At 40.0% G+C, this 22,058-nt stretch overlaps 1 protein-coding gene across 2 annotated transcripts in view; it reads right to left on the reverse strand.

Moving 5' to 3' along the window:
* LOC115758396 (pneumococcal serine-rich repeat protein) overlaps nt 1–21,680 on the reverse strand; it is a 58,058-nt gene extending 36,378 nt beyond the window's left edge. Inside the window, exon 1 of one of the 2 annotated variants that reach the window (XM_030699035.1) lies at nt 21,529–21,680. In XM_030699035.1, the coding sequence (XP_030554895.1) occupies nt 21,529–21,583 (55 nt within the window). In that variant the 5' untranslated portion in view covers nt 21,584–21,680. The remainder of the gene's footprint in view (nt 1–21,528) is intronic. The other variant, XM_030699038.1, reaches the window with a different exon arrangement.
* Between the last annotated feature and the right edge of the window lie 378 nt (nt 21,681–22,058).

Genomic DNA, 22,058 nt, shown 5'->3' on the forward strand with positions numbered 1-22,058 from the left:
TGGAAATTCTGTTGAAAGGAATTTCACACAATATACAAAAAATGTGGGCTCGCAATTGCCTAAGCTTCTTAAAAGAGAAAAATTGTGCTAACACTTTTTTATTTTGGATTCAATTGATTTCAAATATATTAAATTTGTCGCAGTCGGAAAATGGGCGGAAAGGTATTGTTACATGGACCGCACAAAGCTGTGTAATACCCGCTAGCATTAGAATAAAAAAAACTCGTAGATCACTGAACTCGAACAAATTTTTGTTGTGCTTTTTCGTTTTGGAAATTTCCACAGGGAAATTGCATTCCATGGCGATTGTCAGCGTAAAGATAACGAATTTTTGTTATTTTTGGGCTTTTTTATGAGTTTTATGCAAACATCATCATCTGATAAATGATACAGCATGAAACATTCCATATATATATATATATATATATATATATATATATGTACATTTTGGGGCGCTATTATGTTGTATATTGTGGGCGTGTCAAAGGCACATAGAAACACAAACACACTAATGAACTTTTGAGTTGCTTTCACCGCATCTCGCGCTTGTCGCACTTGTCCAAAAGGCAAACAGTGACAACAGCCGCACAATAGTTGAGGAGGGCAACGCACAAAAGGAGGGCAACTCAGACCAAATATTATCAGTGAAACGCGTCAGATACGCACTGACACACACACACACACACACACATATGGCATACAATCTTTAACACCTTGATGATCTAATAAATGCGACATGATTTACAAAAAGAAAATAAAATGCGACCACAACGAAAATTAAGAACACACACAACAATCATTTAAGAAAGAAGCCAAATATAATAACAATAATAATAATAGAAGGAATAATAATAGTACTCAAGTAAGTAACAAGAGCAGGCAGGCAAACAGCTCAGGCCTTATATGGACTAGTTACGCTCGTATAGTTCAACTTGGCACTTGGACAAACATCGCGCGATAAGACCCCAAATAACCGACCGAACGAACACTTGAGATACAAGAAATCACGTAAAGCATAAAGCAAAATATCAACAACAAACTAAAGCGTAATGAAAACTGAAACTGAGCTATGGAAACAGAGAGAAATGGAAACAGCGACAGAAACTAAAAACCCAACTACAGATGCAGTCGCTGATAGAACCCACAGAAATGTTTATCTATCACAACAACAACAACAACAGATTTTAAAAAGCAAAAAGTATACGAAAATAAAAACTAATAAACAAACACCAAATCGAGGCCCAATCCCAATAGTCTTAGAGAGGTTTCGGGCATATAATATCATAAAGAAAACAGTTTTATAAACTGCGAAATGTGGAGAAACACAATGAGAAAAGCTCAATACCTAAAGATCGTACCCCGAAAAAAATGATATATATTTATATCATATTTTAAATATAAGTATATTCATATACAGTTCAATATACAGCTGAAGACCAGCTGATTTTTTATACTGAATAGGACAGCATGTTCTCAGGGAACTCAGAAACTCAGCGAGAAATTGACATTAAATTTGGTATGTTGCTTCTTAAAAGTATATTAAAATTAATTCCGAGAAACTGACATCTACAGCCGTATTTTAAGGGAGCCTACCTCAAGTAACCAAGAAACTATATAAGCTATATCAAAGAAAAATTTGTATGTGGCTTCTCAAACGTATATTAAAGGCAAAACTAAAGAGCTGACAGCTATAACAGTATTTTAAGAGGAGCTACCTCAAGTAACTAAGAAACTATAAGAGCCACAACTAACAGAGTTGGTATGCAAGTTATTAAGCGTTAAAAGCGCCAATTAAGACAGGCCCAACACAATAACGTATAGTTCTCCCGAGGTAACTCGGAAAACACAAAAGCTCTGCTCATCAAATTTGGTATGTAGGTAACTCAACAAATAGAATGCGCAAAATAAATGTATTTCTGCCATAAAATAAGCGCCATGCAAGTCAAGCGTAAGAAATAAAATAAATATGATTTTGCATATATTATATAAGGCCTCTGCATAGAACTCATTTAGCCAAGTTTCCGATCAATTAACCCAAATGACAACTTAAACAATTGCCGTTACTTGCTGGCTTTACGGCCAGAATAGGCTCATAAACTGCGCAAAATACCCACGGATATGCTTACTATAATATTGTATAGATATGCTAACAATTACCATAATATAATATGCTATATATAGCGAGAGAGATTATGCGAAAGTGCTTGTAGTCAGCCCACGTCACACATTTAGCTTTAGTTATAAACAAACTAATTGCCGACAGTCGACACAGCTACAGATACAGATACATTTGTATCTATATGCATGTTGTATAGATATATGAGCAGCAATAGGTGTAGTTGAGTTGAGTGATAAAAACCTCAAACGGTGTGCAATTAAAAAGAAGAATAGCCAAACAGACAGACAGACAGACAGACAGACAGAGGGCGCGCGCCAAAAAGGAGTAAATGGATTTGGGGGAGTGGCAGTTTGTGCAGCTCATGTGGGCATAGCGCACACGCAAATATGCAGCCAAGCAGCAACATTAGACATGCACCTTGCAACTTGCAACAGCAACAGCAACAGTTGCAGCAGCAGCAGCAGCAGCAGCAACAACAAGCGAATCTCTCGTTAATTTATGAACCTGAACCTGGGGGCCAAAGACAAGGCGAAAACCAAACCAAACTCAAAGTAAAAATCAAATTAAAACCAGAGCAGGCAAGCACGAAAATTTCTAAGGAAATTTCACCCCGTATACGTAGCAGGCATGCAACAAATGGCTGCGCCAAGGAGACAGAGACAGTAACAGCGAGGAGCGAGAGGGAGAGAGGAGACAAGATGCCAGCGCAGTCGAGCCTCATGGTGAATGACCAAAGCGCATTAAGGCAGCCAAGCGGCCAACCAGAGCAACCAAACAACAACCAAGTGAACAGAGAAAAAAAAAACCTGTGCTAATTATTATTTAGTGCAGTTCAGGCAACACAGAGCCAGCGAGTGGCACAGCCAGTGGCACAGCTCGGTTGCCACAAGAGGCTCTCTCTCTAGTCTCTAGTCTCGAGACCCGGCCCCTCTGCCACAGCAATCTGCACCAATTTAACCAAATAAGGCGCTTTTAGCGGCCAAATGCATTGCATGCAACGTGCAACTTGCGCCACAGTCAAACGCATTGCCGAAGCAGAGAAATCTGCAAAAGTTGAAAGGCCCCAGAGCGAGATGGGTGTGCGTGTGTATCTGTGTGTGTGTGTGTGTGTGTGTGTGTGTGTGTGTGTGTGTGTGTGTGTGTGTGTTGCACCTGTTTTACAGGAATTCAGAATGCAAGCGTCGTCGATAATAAACTTTAATGCTAATAGTAGTTGTACATCATCAGCAATGGACCAAAAAGCCAAAGACACTGCCCAGCAGTCCCCAGGGGCGTCCACAGGTGGTGTGTCTGTGTGTGTGTGTGTGTGTGTGTGTATTTTATCTGCATGTGCCGCTCTTGCGCCGAGCTCAAATTCAAATTCCATTAAAGCAATTACAATCACAACAGCCGCAACTCCTAGCTACATGGTTTTGAGAATCACCGAGAACGGCGCGAAAATGTTATTATTTCTAGCCCATGGCACGTAATTAGAATTTTTGATTAGCCAAGCGACTCGTCAAATCAATTCAAGTTTGGCAGACAGTTCTGGTTCCAGTTCCAGTTTGTCCACTTCAAATGGCAGAAGGTGTTAATCATTTATGAAATTTGCCTCATTTTGCGCGCACTCAATTCAAATTTCCAATTTTGCTGACAGCCGCCGTTAACTTTGCTCTCAGCTGTCATCAACTAGAACAGTTTCTTTTTGATTTGATTTTATTTATTCGATTCGTTTTTTCATCAAGTAATTGTTCATTTATACGAGCTAAGACAAACGATCCACGTCGAGCTGCAATGTTGCAAGTTGAAAGGCAACCACCCAACGGAATTGAATGGTTGCATGCGGCGCACAGCGTGTGGCCGGCTACAGTTATGTGGGGGAGTTTGTCTAGCAAGACAAAATGTAGTTGAGACTGAACTGAAATAGTTTGAAAAGGTTCAAATCAGAACTCCGATTTTAAAGGCGGGGCCAACTAGACTTTGGTGGATTACAATCGGGAGCTCAAATTCAGACTAAAGCAGAAGAATGCTAACTCCTTAAAAAATAAGCAAAGCAACTTGTTTGTCCAGAAAAACAAACTACAATTAATAAAAGCTCATTCGAGAAAAAGATGCTGGTAGATTGATTGAGAGATTGAAGATCAAGCCCAAGCCCTTAAAACTAGGCAGCTGTATTTGCGAAAAATGTCGATCAGAAGTGTTTCACACTTTCTAAAAATCTTAAATTTAAATTTTAAATCTAAACTGATTTCTAATAATATGAAAAGTACTCTGACCGCAAAGTTTCATTATACTTAAACATTATTTTACTTTTTCGTTGAACTGGAAAATAAATGTTATACAAATCTTTCGTTTTCTTTGAAGTTGTTAACCTATTTTTTGTTTCTCTATTGATTGGTTATAGGAAAGAATTATTTTGAATACACTATCTACCTCCTGTCTATTATTTAAAGATTTTATCTTCTGCTTAAATAAGTATAAGTATATCAAAGGATGTTTATCAAAACATAAGAAAATTCGTCTTCTAGATGACTTACAACTTTTTGTTTTCTAAGAAATTTAATATTACTTTGTCCTTCTTTATAAATTTTGTATAATTTATGAGCATTTATTCTATTCAATTAGGAAAATGTTTAAATTTACTTTGTATTATTTATTTTGTTTGTTTAAGAATAAACTAAAGTATATTAAAATTTGGTATTCCTGCAGACCACACAAAATAAACTGAATACAATAAAAATTGTGATAAAATGTTTTATTATGCAACATTTGTTGATCAGAAACGTGGCAACAATTGGATAAAAAAGCCTAAATAAATAAAACTGGGATAAGAAAAAACAATTTTCCAATTGTCGCAGCGTCGAGCGAGAGGCGAGCAGGTGGGAAGGCGACGGGGCCGACTGTAAAAGTAAAAGAAAAACCAGCTGCCCAGGGCTAGAGGAGGGGAAGTTTAGGGGGGAAGGGGAGGGGGGTTGCACACACAGGTAGTTGTCTGCACAGCTTGGTGTCTTGCGCCTTGCGGCTTGTGGCGTAAAAAATCAAGTGCAGATTAATTAAATTCGATAATTAAATGAACGCAGCGAACGTTGAGCGCAGATCGTGTTGCACAGTTGCACAGTTGCCAGTTGGTTGTTTTTTTTTTTTTGTTTTTTTTTTTTTCTGTTGCTTTGCAGCCGAAAGCATTTGGCAGCTTGGCTGCACATCGAGGCTGCCCCGTTGCGGCGTCTAATGCATTTCTGTGATTTGGGCGCAGCGAATTAATGCGCAGCGCTCTATAAATTTGTCAGCAATTAAATGAGGCAGGTGCCTCAGCGCACAAACAGCCCCCTCTCCCTCTGCCAGGCCACCATGCCACACACACACCCCTCGGTTGCTGCTTGAGCTTGCCGCGTGCCATTTATCAAGCGTGTTGTGTGTGCAGCAAGTTGGCTCAAATGCTGCCACCGATAAAAGCCACAAACTCTGAACTTTATAGACTGTCTCTTGGCATTGGCATTTGGCAGCGCGTTGTTGCAACATCAACTTGCAACCGCAGTTGTGCAGTTGTGCAGTTGCGCCTGCCAAACATCGCTTTGATTGATATTTGGGCGATAAAGCAGCGAATGCCGCTGCACGCCACAAAACTTCAGAGCTGCAAACATGTGTTGCACGTTGCACGTTGCACGTTGCCCGGTAAAAGTCGAGCTTGGCCAAAATCGCTGCATGTTGCACATAAATTTTATCGAGTTCAAGCCTTGTTCTTGTTGTTGTTGCCGCAAATTTATGGCAGCAGTCAACTGGCTCAGCGAATGTGGCAGCAAAAGCTGGCCCCAGCTTTTTTCATCTATATATTCATTTTTTTTCTTTGGCGGGGCGTGTGCCTTGTGTGCGCTGTCCTGTTAACAACATGTAAGTGTTGCTTGTTAATGATACCAATGTCTCCCTGTGTGTGTGTGTGTGTGTGTGTGTGTGTCTGCCACATGCTGCAAGCAATAATATTTTACACAGGAGTCGCGAAAGCAGATCATATACATATTTGTGCTTTTGCCGCAAGTTCTCATTTAAAAGCTTACGACGAAAACTTTTATAGGAGAGCCGTAAGCTTTAAAGCTTCCTTGGCATATAACTGTTTGGGCATTACAAAAGAAACTTATATGTGACCTGCACAAGTTGGTAGATAGTAAATACTTAGATATATGGTTGCTTAAAGAGTCCTTTATAAAATAGCTAAAAAGCTTCAATACAAAATAAACTGATTGGGAATTATAGCATGGAGTCGCGACAGTAGTTCAATTCGCCTCGAGTACGCCAGATAAATTCGCTGTTGAGCTGTAAAAGCTTTTGTGGCGAACCATTTGGGAATTATAAACGCCCAGGCATATATTACATTTTTGACCAGTCTCAGGATCATATTCGTATTGACTTATTTATTGGGCAGGGTATACGCTGCGTATACGTAATGCATATCAGCTTGAACTCGTCTCATGCTAAAAGTTCCCTATATTCTCCAGTCGAACAATATATCTTCAGGGCTCTTTTCTATTTCCCCCTCCCTTTCGCTCGACATTTTTTGCAATTATAAATAACATTTTGTCCACGCAAAGGTTCTTTGATAATTTCCTGAAGCACACATCATCGCACGATTTTATATATAGAGTTGGCAATATATAGAGGAGTCATATATAATACAGAGACAAGCTGTTGTTGTTGTTGTGCTGTTGTTGCCTTGTATTCAACAAGTTCAAGCAGTTCAGAACCTTTGCACGCGAACTTATCGCCGATGTGGCGGCGACACAGGCACTCGACAGCATTGTCTGGTTAGAGTGGCTCCAAAAGCACACAAACGCACACAAGCACACACACACACACAAACACACACACACACATACATACACACTATAAAATGTGTGTTTTGTATGAAAAAAGCAAAATACATTACGTATAAAGAATCAATTAATCAAAAACCTTTCATGAATCCCATGTTGAGTCTTATGATATTTAAAAACTAAGAAAATATGCGAATCTTCGATACATGCAGCTTTTTTTTTCTCAATATTAACAGTCATCCATTTTTTAAATATATCGATGACTATCGATTGCTATGCATATAAGCTTATAGCCTTACTTAGTCAGTCATAAATAAATAAATAAGGGTTTACATAAAAACAACATATTGTATTTGTATTTATCGATATATTTTATATATTTGTATCGATATATTTGTTAATCGAAAGTCGATTAGTAATTTAATGACATTTATCGATATATTTCGAACACATAATTTCATATTCATCCGCATTATATCAATCAATTTAGTGCTAAAAAGTATATACATATATGTATATATAAAGGCAATTGACAAGATTCGATTTATAGCATACAGGTAATCGATATTTTATCGATACCAATCGATTATATAAAATACTTTAAAAATACTAGTTTTAGAAGACTATATAAGCACTTTCCCTTGAAAATTGATTTGCTGGAATACCCCCATTATGTGTGTATTTGGCACCAGTGTGCGTGGGGTGACCCTTGTCCAAACATACATTTGAGCTGGTTTTCTTTAGTATTTTGATTGTTTCGTAAACTATTTATAATCAAACAATAGCAACAACAACAACAACAACATTAAGTACAACGACAATCAACAAACGAGCAACGATGTCGCGCCTGATTATATAAAATAAATATCTTTGACTTGAACTTTTGCTGTGTTGACTGTTCCCATTTTGCCTGTACACACACACACACACACACACACACACACACACACACACACGCACACATGTGTGTATATGTATGTACATATTTCAAAAAAACCGAGCAAAAAGTCAAAGCAGCAAAGCGGTCGCCGCGTACAAAATTCAACAGCAGCAGCAAATAACAGCAGCAGCGGCAACAACAACAACAACAACAAGCTGTCGGGCTACACATGTATAGTACACAGATCAGCCAGCAGCAACAGCAGCAACAACAACAACACGCAATATATACACAAACGTCAAAAAAGTCAACTGCGCCGCTGCCATTTGATAAGAGGCCACAAGTGTAAATATAGACGACGACACCAAAAACAACAAAAATAACAACAACAGCAACGAAGTTGACGCCGACGCCGACGTCCACGACCGTTGACTGGCCGAGTCAAATGCGGACGCCTCTCAGCCTGCAGCATGCATGCTCGCGTCTGTGTGTGTGTGTGCGTGCCAAAGAGAGCGCGCTTAGCTAAGAGAGCGCTGCGCTGCGCGTTTTGCTGCGCTCTTACGGCCTTTGACGTGCCACACGACGTATGCGCAATGCGCTTTCGTTCGCACCTCGCACTCGCATTCGCATTCGCATTGATTGATACGAACAGAGCAGAGCAGTTCGCCCATTTTCTTTTTATTGCCTTTGTGTCCGCTGTACTTTGGCTTTTGTGCAGTTCAGCAGAGTTCATTTTTGTTGTATTTATTTTTTTTTTTGGCATGTGTGCCAATGGGTGCGGGTGCGAGTGCGAGTGCGAGTGCGAGTGCTTGTACATGTGTGCATGCGTGCATGCGTGCATGTATGCATGTGTACATGTTTGCATGTGTGCATGTGTGCATGTGTGTATGTGGGTGGGCAGCAAGCTACGTGTCACAATGCGGGATAATTTGCGCGCAAATAAGCAACAGAAAAAAAAAAATAGTTCCTTTAGAGCGAGCGAGTTGAGCTCTAAGTGAAACTGGGTCAACTACGAGTCGGCGTCTATTCAATAATAATTATTTGCATTTGACGAACGTCAAGATATCAGCATTTTTTTAGAACAAATAGAAAATTAATATCTTTTGTTTTTTATTTATTTCTTTTTTTTTTTGTTGTGTATATAATTCTTTATAGACTTTATTATCATTCAAAATGGCGTGAGTTTTTTATACCAAAACCTTTTTTGTTTAATATTTTAAAAAGATTTGATTTCAATAAATTCTCTTTAAAGATTAGTTTTCCGATTATTTTCATTCAATTATTCTGCCTTATAACTCTGTTCCCACAATGTGAATAAGGTTGAAAGCTCACTGATTTATAAAATAAGTATAATGAAATATATAAGATACATATATATTTCTTACACGAATATATAAATATGTGTCCGCTCAAGCGGGGCATTTGCCTTATGGAAGCGTCCATTTGAAGAGTGTTCACTGTACATGCATTCATGATCCTTATCCCATGATCTGTTCATTTTAAATATAGCCTTTCAAAATGTGAATTGGCAACAATTTTCAGGCAAGTGACAAAAGATAAACGCCGTAATTTATGCAACATAAATGGCCATAATGATGCACACAACAACAACAACAACAACAGCAACAACTGCGCCCTGGGGCCCATCGTGTTTATAAAGAGCTACAACAATGCGATTAAATGACGCGTGCAGCGCGCAATTTAACAGCTCAATATTTGCATAATAACAGCGCATGACAACAACAACAACAACAACAACAACAATCAAGACAACAACAAAAACAAAGACTGCCAAGATCCTCCTTCTACTTGCTGGCCCAGACGCAGGCCCAATCGAAGCAATTCAATTGCAATTGCAAAGAAAAACAAAACAAAGAAGTCGCAAATATGTGGGTGAATTATGGGCCGAAAGGGTGGCTAACCGAAGGGGGGCGGGGCGGTTCGGTTAGCCAGTCAGCTGCATCATAAATTGCAATTGGCCCAAACGGCGCTCCAATGACGGATTGACAAATCGGCAAACGGCTGGGCGAGGGGGGCGGGGAGCGGCGAGGGGGCTGCTTTGTTGACAAATTTATGACAGACTTTTGTCTCCTGGCCATAATGATCATCACCAGCATGATGATAATGATCATCAGCAGCAGCAGCAGCAGCTGCAGCAGCGACGGCGGCGGCGGCACGCGAAGACGCGCCAATGTTTTATGATCTTTGGGGCCAAGGCAATAATTTGCCAACAATTTTTCAAACACAACGAAGCAGGAGACGGCACCTTGATCATGATGAGCAACATAATGATGATGTTGATGATGATGATGATGAGGATGATATGCAATCATAATGATGATAATTTGCATTTTAAATGCGCGACAATGCGGCACGTAAAGACGACAAAAATGAAAAGATATAACTAAACAAAATGGGCGTGACTGACTCGCAGATACCCTGTTATTGGTTGCTGGCAAATAGAGTTATTATACACACACACATACGCGCACATAAACAGGATATGTATGATATGTGGCTGTTAACTTAATGATCAACATAATATGTTAACATAACATAATATGTTAATGATATCAATATGTAGTGTCAACAGAATGATCAAATGTTAAAATAATATGTTAGCATAATATGTTAATCATGGCTCGTGAGTAAGAGAAGCTGGATCATAAAGTATATATATGTATATACATATATACATTTTTTTAAATGTCTTCTTCTTCTTCTTCTAAAAGTTGTTGAATATATATTATAATATGAATTTCTGCAAATCTCTAATATCTTAAATAATAAATCAAACAGGAAACCAATATTGATCGACTTTAAGAAAATGGCGGCAGTTATCATTATCTGTATTCGATGAAATGTTAAGTTTGCAGCTAACATTGAATCGACGCAGCTTCGCGAGCTTATCACCTTCTGCCACAAGTTCAATATACCCCGCTTAGACATTTGCGATGCGTACAGGGTATATGCAGCAAGTCCAAGACGATGGCATCTTTTGGCCATTTGAATACCGAAACGAAGACTATGCGCAAAACGTGGCGCAAACTGACGACAGTCTTGTTGCATGTGGCATAAAGTACTCCTTCTGCCCCAAGTCGCAAGTCGCAAGTCTCGAGTCGCAAGTCTCGAGTCGCGGCTCAAAGGAGTCGCCTTATTTGGCCGTGGCCCAAAAGATTGTCTTAAAGCTGCCTGCTGAATCGCTCAGCCATACAAATTTGTCACACGAAATTGGTGTTTGTGACAAATCGAGCAGAAGGTAAACCCGAGAGGGGAGCTAACAGGGGGGATAGGCGTTGGGGGGAGCCTAGAAAAGTTGCGTCTTATGCGGTGACAAGTGATTGAACTATTATACGCGGCATATATGGAATGTCGCTGGGTGTAATGAATGCCCGGGCACAGCTCATATGCATTTTTGTACAGTTAGCTTGAAAATGGCTATATAATTTGAGGTTAGAATTGACTTTGAATCGCGTGATTGACAGTGATTGAAGTGCGTGAGAAATGAAAGTAATGCCCCATCTAGGGTGCGAGATGTTTTCAATTTGGTATGTAGATCTGAACAGATGCAGAAAACAGACGAAAGCAAGAAAATATTCTATATATATAATATATCTGAAGGATATTAAGGCAGATTTGTGAAATGCAAGCTAACTAGCACATACTTTGCAGATATAATACTAGAGATAAGGGAAACTTAAAGATGAAAGAGCATCAAGAAAGAATTCAGAGTAGAATTTTGTGGATATCAGAGACAGCGCCATATCTAGATAATATCATATATAGTTGCATTCTGGGAACTAGCGAGAAAGTTAAGATAACTTCTTGAGAATAATGAAGTTCGTCAGTGCTGAGGCCATACAAGAATCATATGGCAGCTATATGATATGGATGCTATAGAGGATACAGAGTTCCGATGCTGATAAGATTTCAAAGGTAAGTAAATACCCAGCTTGATCGAAAGCCCTTAAGGGTATGAATAGGGAGAGCTCATTGCATTACTTGATAAAAGACCGATTGATAAAATAGCGACTGATTAGTTTTGTGTTCGCGTAAGCTAAGCCAAAAGACGATACGCTATGGCTAATGGCAATTTGAAAGAGTTCGTAGAGAAACGGCAACGAGTTGGCCACAAAAATGCGCAAGAGATCGCAGCTAATTGAGACATCATCAACAGCAGGGGCTGAAAGTTGGGTGAGCTGGGAGAATGGCTTGAATGGGCGCGTCTGCAGTTGGCTAAGTAAACATAAAGAAAAAGAAACACTCAACTGCGGGCCAAAGGCAAGTGTAAATGGCGGCTTAAAGCGCCAGAGGAAGTCGCAACGTCTTCGGCTTGGAAATCATTTTGAAAGAAATCCGCAGCCAGATCTCAAACAGAACCAAAACAAAAAAAAAAGCGGGAGAAGAAAAAAAGCACAGTTGGCCAAGAGCCGCACGCCCCAGACTCAAGACTCCAGACTCCAGACATAAAAATCAGCAACAATTTAATAGCAATTTTACAGCGTGTGCGCTCCAAGTCCCCAGCTCCAGCTGCAGCTCCCCCAGCTGATAATGAAGATTAGATGTTGGTTCGAGCCTCTGTTGAATCTTTACTTAACTTTTCTTAACTATACCCTAACAAAAGAAACACTCAATTTGGATTGCATGTCACGGCTGCGGGAGGGAGCTAAAAGAACTCAGCTCTCAGCTTAGCTGGGCTGATGAAAATTGGCAAGGATCATGCATTTGCTTTAAGATAGATAAACTTTCTATATCTTAAAGGTTTCTTAGAAAAAATCTATCTAGAAGTTATTTGTTTCCATTAAGAGATGTAAATATCTTTAATAAACTCAAATATTAGCTATTTTCTCCTGTTTTCCATATATTATCAAACATTTGTTAGGATCAGAGTCCATCTGTTTAACTGAACTCAGCTCTCAGTTTAGCTGGGCTGATGAAAATTGGTAGAGAAGCTTCTTTTGGCTTAAGAAAATTAAATAATTGAAACCAGCCAGATAATCTCACTATATCCTATAGTTTTCATAGGAAGAGTCAAACCAAAACATTTGGTTTTTGTGATTTAATCATGTTTATCAAATATCTTTATCAAACTCAATTTTTATACATTTTCGATATTTTCGCAAACATTATGATTCCTTCCTTAAATCATAAAGATACAAGCTATGGAAGAATTTGAAGATTATTTCTTGAATACTTTAGAAAAGATCTCCTAAAATAATTAGAAATGAGAGGAAAGCCAGGTAAAGGCTTAGGTAAGATTTGTCGCTTGATTTATCAGTTATTTAGACTCTAGATAACTTTTGCTATCACTTAACTTATCTCATCTTAAAGACGTGTTTTACTCATTTCGGCAAATCCACCCACATGTGTGGAAAATAGAGAAATATGGGGAACATATTAATTATAATTGAAAGCAAGTTCAAGGAGAACTAAATACGATCTTTTGGTTATTTCTAAGAAAAGGTATTTAGATTTCATTCAACTTTTGTTATCTCTCCATCTTACAACGTGTTTCCCGCCTTTCGGCAAATCCACCCAAACGTGTGGAAAGCTTGAAAACTCGTGAATATCAATAATTATAATGACAAAAACAAAGCCTGTCACAGCTTTGCGGGAAACTGTTGCCTATTAACCAGCAAGGGTATTTAGACTTCAGCCAACTTTTGTTATCTCTTCATTCATCGCATCTTTCTTTTCAGTATTTTTTCGTTGTCATTTCAGGACTCGCACAGGAAGTGGGGACTTCATTTAATGGCAGCTGCGACTGGCTAATCTCTCGCAGCTCTTAAAGAAGTTGTCAAAGCTGCTCGATGGGGAGAGAGGAAGAGGCGCGGCGCGCCGTGGTTAGCTCTCGAGTCGTTAAAGCCGGCAAGGCAAGTGAAAAGTTCATTAGACGAGTCATAAAAAAATACAGGAAAAAAAAATACACAAAAATTGCCAACTCGCCAAATGTTCGACGTGTCAGAAATTCAATTTGTAATTGTGGCCAACGTTCGAAAATTTCAACAAAATACAAAATACAATAAAACAAAAAAAAAAAAAAAAAAATGCCCAACTGAATGCCGCAGCAACTGTCATACGAACATTGACCTCTTCGCCGAGAGGTTGCGAGGGGGCATGACTGTTGAACGGGGGGAGGAGTAGGGTAGGCATGGGCACTCGGTAGCGTTGGGCGTGCGTACGTGATCGAATAATGAATAACATTCAAATTGAATGATCAAACACGACCAAAAAGACGTCGAATAAACCAAAGAGAATCGCTTCGGTTCTTCTTCTTCTTCGTCTTGCTGTTGTTGTTGTTGTTTGGGTGTCATAAAGCTGGCGAGGCCAGCATAAGTAGAACCAACAACAATAAAACCTGGCCAAAAGCTGTTAGAGCCGCATTTTGGTACTAAGCCAAGTTAAGAGAGCTCTGCCCGCTTCTGGGGGTCACGCGGCTCGCGAAGGAATACAACGCAGAGAGCTCAAAACGGGGGTGTCCGACAAGGAGATACCCTTACAAACATGCTAGCCTGCTTCTCACACACATACGCACGCATACTGTGCTCATTCTTCCCGTTGCCCCCCATTATATGGAGGAAATGTTTCCTTTATTAACTTCGGCCTTTGAAGTCCGATCACTATGAAATTTTCAAGGCTCAAATATGGCACTCAAGTGTCTGTACATACCAAGGTTCAAGGTTCTACCTTCACAAATGACTTTGTTATCAGATTTGAGGGAAATGGGAAGAGGTATCCGATAAGTGAAATGCTTTTAATTAGTAAACACCTTTTAAAAAGCTGCATCCCAAATTTGGCGTCTTTAGCTTTTATGGTTTTCGAGTTAAGCTCAAAAAAACATGTCATCAAATCGATATTTATCGATATATTCAAAATATTAGAAGAAGAGGCATTGACTGAAGAGGCATTTAAAGCTTCAAGTCTGTTGCTTTTATAGTTTACAGGACATGGACTTGGCTAGGTCGACTCAGTTCGTCTTCCAAATCGGAGATGCTTTCTTCCGTCTCTTGCTTATGTTTATCTCAATCGCAAGTTCATTTAGAGTTTCGTTCGCATCGATATCGATTATTGTATAAAACCATTCAGGAATTTTTCATTTAAAAAAATAAATTGTTGAAGTGCTTTCTCGTGCGAAACTTCTCTTATCAAATAATCCATTTCGGACTTTAAATTGGCTTAAATCAAGCATTTTTTAACTTATTTTGAGTATTTTTTCAGCTTAAACATTTCAAGCGTATTTTGTTGTTGTTGTTTAGGTCGTAAAAGGCCTCACCTTGGCTGGCAATGCACCCTCTGCTCTCTACTGCCCGTGCCTGTACTCCCCTCCATCCACCCCTCCCCGCTCCCTGCATTCCACAATCCAACTCATGCGTCTACACTGCGAGAAATGTTAATAAGCTTTGGCAATTTCTATAAGAGACACATTTGAGATACACACACATACAGTAATACGCACGCACGCGCACATACAGGCACACACGCACACTCATATATACGCACATACACACACAGCCCCTCTGCCCCTGTACATATTTCATGCATAACTCTTGCCTTCCTTCTCTTTTCCACCTCTCCCTCTCTCTCTCTTTCTCACGCGTTTCGCCAATTCTCATCAATATTTTGCTCACGTTGCGACATTTTGTCAATATCTGCTGCACCCCCTCCCCCGCCCACCATCTCTTCTTCCAACTGCTCACACGCCTACCTTAAACATCAGTTGCCCCCCCCCCTCCCCCCCCCCCCCCCCCCCCCCCCCCCCCCCCCAATCCACTCTTTTCAGCCGCTCTTCCTTTTGTGCCACAGTGAAACGCGTGAATCGTTCAATGATTCTTTTTTAATTGAATTCTAAAAACGTTGTCAATTCTTTGTTGTAGCTGTGATTCTTCCTCTTGTTGTTGTAGTTGTTGTTTGCAATTGTTGTAGTTGTTGTTGTTGTTGTTGTTGTTGGGGCGCTACGCGTTGGTATCTACATATGGCCAGTTATATGGCATGAAGCATATGGGCAGAGGGTATAAGGTCTGAGGTAGATTGTCCATCAAATCGAACAGAGAGGGAGATAGGAAGAGAGAGGGAGATAAGAAGAGAGAGAAGGGCAGGAAGAGGGAGAGAGAGTACGAGCCAGAGGGAGACAGAGAGAGGGAGAGAGAGAGAGAGAGAGAGCGACAGAAAGAGAGGGAGTCAGAGAGAGAGGGAGACAGAGAGAATATTCAGCCTTGTGGTATGCGGCTTTAAGTTGTTGTTCTTGTTGTTTTCTCTTGTTGTTGTTGTTGTATATAAAAGTTAAAGCAAGCTGATGGACAAGTCGCACTTTAATGTTGTTGTTGTTGTTGTTGTTGCTGTTGTTGTTGTTGTTGTTGTGGCTTTTATTGAGCTTTTTCGCGCGCTCTTGGACTTGACAATTACACGGCTATATATTATTTTTTTTCTTCAATGACGTTCGTTAAATTTGTTACAGTCACGGCTAACACACACACACACACGCACACACACGCACACACATTTGATGAGCGCCACAAAGTGTTAAATGTGTGTGTGTGTGAGTGTGTGTGTATGCTTTACACCCGCCTTGTTTTATGTTTATAATTATTATTATTTTTATTATTTTCAACAAACGGCAGCAGTTCAAGTTCAATTGTTAATGTAAAAAGCCACACACACACGCACACACACACGCACACACACACGCACACACACACGCACACACACACGCACACACACACAAGTCAAATGCCATTAAATTTGCTTTGGCTTTTTGTAAAGTTTTCGCATTTTTGCCGTTTTTTTGTCTGCTTTGAGCTTAGAGACAAAAACTGGCTAAGAAAAAGCGCTTCGAGCAAAAAAAATACACCTAGGCGAAAAAAGTGCTGGCAGAAAGCAGACCGAATGTCACCTTTTGCTGTGCATTTAATTAATGTCAATTATTATTCAATTAGAGCGCACATCGAAAGGTCATGCAAATTAATGAACTTTTGACTTCTCGCAAAAAGGCGGCGAGCGTTTAATGTGCAAGCTGCGAGTAGCTAAATTTAATTGAACTTTAGCCGGAAGAAGAGCGTCAAAAATGAAATTGAAAACTATTTTCAAGCAAAAAAATAAAATCAAAATTAACATTTGCTTATGTTATCTTTTTTTAAAGTGACATAAACACGGAAAAGGTTACAAAATAGCTTTGGAAACGCTTTAAAAAAGCGTTTAAATTTTTATTAAAGTTGAGCTTTTGAATTGAAATCAACTTGGACCATAAATGCGACGGAAATAAGAAAGAACTCTAGAGACAATAAAATATAATTTATTTACAACAAAAATATGTTTGCCAATATTATGGCATTTCGGTTTCGGTTTATCATAAACAATAAAGAGGCTTGTTTTGTTTAACAACTCTTTGGAAATTAATTTTTAGCTGCCATAAAATAAATTTGAAAACACTTTAAAACTAGCTTTAAAAACGCCAAACAATCAAATTTAATTAAATGCAAAACGATTTACGAGACAGCATAATAAATGAATTAATTTATTAAACAGGCGCCTTTGCGTTTTGCATAAGTCATATATTTATTTTTCTTTTTAATCAATGAATTTCTCTTAGTTCTGATCAGCTTGAAAAGTGCGCTCAAATATTTGCCTAAAAGGCAAGGGAGCCCATCTCTAGCGTGTAACATGCTCTCTTAAATTGCAGAGCGCGTTTTAAATGGCGGCAACTAGGACACAATTGAGAGCTTTGAATGCCGTTACGCGTGCGCCTGACCTTAATGATGGATAAGTCAACGACAGCTGGCTATAAAGACAGATGCTGCTAAAACTTTTGAGAAAAAAAAGAGAGACATACAGACAGACAGACATAGAGAGAATGCCCAGGAATGCCAAAACAAACAATAAACATAACTCAAGACGCGCTGCTTAAAAGTCAACGTCAGGTGAGACGACGTCAACGTCGAAGTCGACTCATTATTGATGTGGCTCAGTTGAGGCTGATGAATAAATGTCGCGACGTCCACTCCCAAACTTCGCTAAGAGCACAAAAGGCGCGGGCGACGACGACGACGTCGTTGGGTGACAATGGGAACGGCAACGACAGCGACTGCGACTGCGACAGCGACAGCGACTGCGTGTCGCAAAGCTCAAGAGAGCAAAAGCAAAGCAAAAGTAATGTAGGAAACATGCGACGTCGCGTCGCTGCTGCTGCTTTATTTGCGTTGGCTGTGACCGCGACGCGTATAATTTACACGTTTTGCTCATTTGCGATTCTGGGCGCGCAGCTGAAACAAAACACAAATGAATTAAAATCACAAAAGGGGGCGAGGGCAGAGACAAAAGGGCGATAAGACCCAAGGAGTGCAGCAGCAGCGTCAAGAGTTAACTCTGAACGCGACTCGACGAGTGAAATTCCAACAAGTGGCGTAATTGCGCCCTGCGGCGGCTACCGTGCGGCCATCGATAGCCATGACTAAAGAGCGCGAGACGCTGTGACGGTAAGGGGTGGGCATGGGTATGCTGCATAGACAGGCAGTAAAATCGCAAATCATAAATACAACAAACAATAAATAAGTGCATGCAAGATGCCAAAGAGCGTAAGAGCAAAAGAGCAACAAGTGTGCGTGTCTCAAGTCGTTTAGCTGCTGGCGTCGCTGCTGCTGCTGCCGTCGCTGCCGTCGCTGCTGCTGTCGAGTGCAAAGTTGAGCAGACATAATGAACGCGCGAGGACGCGTAAGTTGAAGGAGACGGCAAGAACAGCAGCAGCGACTGCGGCTGCGGCTGCGCAGTCGTCGCTGCTCGTCATCGACAACTGCACGCCATCGGCATATAAAAAAAACAAAACCAAAACCAACAACAACAACAACAACAGCGCAACTCAACATTGCGCTTTTAATGCTCTTGCTAAAGAGAGAGCCTTTGCACTTGAGCTTAAGGCTTGCGGCGAATGTTTGAATGCCTGAACAGAGAGGCGGCTTGCGCTGAAGGCGAAGGCGAAATAACAGAAACCAATTAAACAGATTAGGTACTGAACCAATATTCGCTCAATAGCTGAAAGAGTAAAACGGCAAACTGATATAACTTTAGCTTCTTTTTAAGCATACAAGCTTGCACTTATATAAACTCTCTGTTAATGTCAATATTTACCCTAGTACACATAAACTTGACTTTGATTTTGTGTTAAGAAAGTGCATTGCGTATTCGTCATATGTGTTTATATTTTTTCTGCCTTGCTTTGCTTGCCTGACTGCAACTGCGACTGGCGTTCTCGCAGTTCTCAGCTCTCGAGTCTCAGTTCCAGACAAGTCAACATTCCATGGCCATTTGCAGGGCATAAGTTCGCGTCAAAGGTTTCGAGACAGGCAGAAAACAAAAAAAAAATACAAAAATAAATAAAAAGGTAAATAATATAAAATAAGAAATACAGAGTGCCAAAGAGTGAAGCGCAACAAGAGACAAAGGTTATAAATGCAGCGCTGCTCATATTGATAAGTTGTTGTTGTTGTTGTAGTTGTTGTTGTTGTTGTTGTTGTAGTTGTTGTAGTTGTTGTTGTTGTTGTTGTTGTTGTTGTTGTTGTAGTTGTTGTTGTTGTTGTATTAGCCTCACGAGGGGGCCAGGCTCAGAGACTTGAAAGCGTTTCGCTTCTGTTGCGTCTTCTTCCTCTTCTTTTGCTTCTGCTTGTTGTTGTTGTTGTTGTTGTTGTTGCTGTTGTTGTTGCTGTTGTTGTTGTTGTTGTTGTTGTTGCTGTGCACCTTCTGTTCCTGCCCGAAACGTTGCGCCGACTCGTTTTGCATTTTAATTTTATTTCTGTGTTTTTTTTTTTCTGTTTTATTTTTTTTTTAACGATCATCATGATCATGTTCATGATCATTGCACGCTTGTTTATTTTTTTTTAAATTTTTTTTTTATATACTTTATTTTTGATTATTTTAATTTTAAAGCCGCGCAACGTTTTATTTCCCACCCGCCTCTACAAACAAGCGCGCGCATGTGTGTGCGTGTGTGCGTGTGTGTGCGTGTGCGTGTGTGTGTGTGTGTGTGTGTGTGTTGCCTTATTTGAGGAGCAAGTCAAAGTCAACTCGAGTCCCAAGTCTCATTGAAATTTGTGGCTTTTTCGGGGCGTCTCTTTCTCTCTGCGTGCGTGTGTGTGTGTGCGTGTGTGTGTGTGTGTGCGTGAGGTGCTTTGTTTTTAATAAAAATTTGCATGCTGAATGCTTAATTTGGCCGCACTTCAACTGGGGAGTGGCAGCCACATTTTTTGTCTTTGTTTTCTTCTGCTTATTTTTGGTCAAAAGGCTGTGCAAATGCATTGGAAGCTGCGCAGCTGCACAAGTATTGGTGAGCTTTTGAAAGCTCTATGCCTATGCATGGGCAAGTACGTGCTGCGCGAGCATGCATGAGAGCTGTCTGTGTGAAAGCTTCGGCGGTTTCACAGTGCAAACACACACACACACAGACTTATTTATTGAAACGTTCATTTGGTTATATAAATTTGAATTCCAGACGTGCTTTGGCAACATTTTGTTTAGCTAATTTTGCCTTTTACTTTTCAGTTGCATATCATGAGTTAGATTCTCGTTTGGAGCACGCGATTGGCATCAGATCAAAAAGCCACACAGACAAAAGTCAAAGGTGAGCCGGATGACATCATCGACGTCATGATTCTAAATAATTATCATAATTATTAGACGTTGCAGTTGTCGCAGCTTCAAATCGAGCTAATATATCAATCATATATGAGGGCAAAGCAAGGCAATTATAAATTGTTTAAAAGCTCAAAGCTTCTCCCAGAGTTCGGGTCAGGGAAGGGTCTTTGTCTATTTTTACAGTGGCCACAAAAAGACAGCTAACTGACCAATAAAATGGGAAACGGAGGTAAGCCTGAGCAGGGGGGGGAGGGAGGAGGGGGGCACCGACAAAGCAACACAAACAAAAACCGAATGAGAAATAAATACAACAACAAAGGAAAAACACAAAAACGGGAAAAAACAAAAGCGTAAAACGATAGTTGAACTTTCAACACCTAGTTTTATGCTAGATACCCTGTAAAAATGCACTTAATGGGGAATACTGTTTTAATTTTGCACATTTTTACAGGGTATCCATAGATATATATTAAAAGAAGAACCGCTTCCCCTTTCAACTATCTCACAAAAAAGCTAAGCTATTGAAATTAGGTACCTATTGATTCCAAGCATGATATATGTTGAAATCGCTCAGATCAGCAATTATATAGCTGAGATAGGAACAATCAGTCGAAATTGAGTTTCATAGAGGCAACTTTCCAAGTTGAGCTCAGTTAAAGAATGAGAAAAACAACCAAAAATGAAGCTCAAAAGAAAACTTTTCAGAAAAGGATATCTTCTTATGCGATTTATAATATAAGGGATTTCTTTTTACTTTCATTTAAAATGAGGTTTAATGTGTGAAACCAGGGAAAATTACAATATACAATAATTTTGGGATCTTGTGAATAATATTTTAAGGGAAAAAGGTTTTAAGGCATTTTAAAATGCGGCTCAGTAAATCGCACCTAAGAGCGAGGCATACTTTTATTACAGGGTATTTAGTCTTCGACCCCTTACAGTTAACATTTGTTTTGTTTTGTTTTTTTCAGTTGGGGTCTGGGGTCTGGTGTCGGTCTAGCTCGATGCATTGTTGTTGTCTTTGGAAGCAGTTAAATAAAACGCGATAAACGCTGCTTAGACCAACAGGGGGGGGCAGGGGCAGGGGCAGGGGGCGGGGTTTAGGGGTTGGGGCATGTCTCACTTACCGGAATAACACCAGGCTGGCCATACTACTGTTGTCTCGGTATCAATTTCCTTCATTATGGTGGGCTCAACATATTGTCAAAACCGCACCGCACCGATTCGATTTGTCGCCGCCGCGCGCTCTCCCTCTCTCCCTCTCTCTCTCTCTCTCTCTCTCTCTGGCTCGCTCCGCCTGCTGGTGCAGCCTGCCGGGTCCGGAAATAAACAAAGAAAACGAAAAGAGCAGACAAGAAAATATAGGAAAAGCGTTAGCAAGAGTTGGCTTTAACTGCAGATTAAGTTATTAAGTTATTTGAATAAAGTTTTCTTTGCTTCATTTTGCAGTTATCATTGCGGCATTTCGTCTTGCCCTCCCCCTACCCGCCCCTCATTTGTTTTGTTTCTTGGCCAACTTTTCAATTATGCCGGGCCAACAGGTTGTTGGCCATTTTCATGTCGCGTAATTTGTCTTTGTATTCGCCTGCTTCTTCTTCCCCTTGTCTTCACTTAATCTCAAGTTGTGCGTGTTAATGTCTTAATGTATTTAGTATTT

This window comes from Drosophila novamexicana, unplaced genomic scaffold (assembly GCF_003285875.2).
Source record: "Drosophila novamexicana strain 15010-1031.04,08,12 unplaced genomic scaffold, DnovRS2.1 tig00000193-arrow-pilon, whole genome shotgun sequence".
In the NCBI taxonomy this organism is placed as follows: domain Eukaryota; kingdom Metazoa; phylum Arthropoda; class Insecta; order Diptera; family Drosophilidae; genus Drosophila; species Drosophila novamexicana.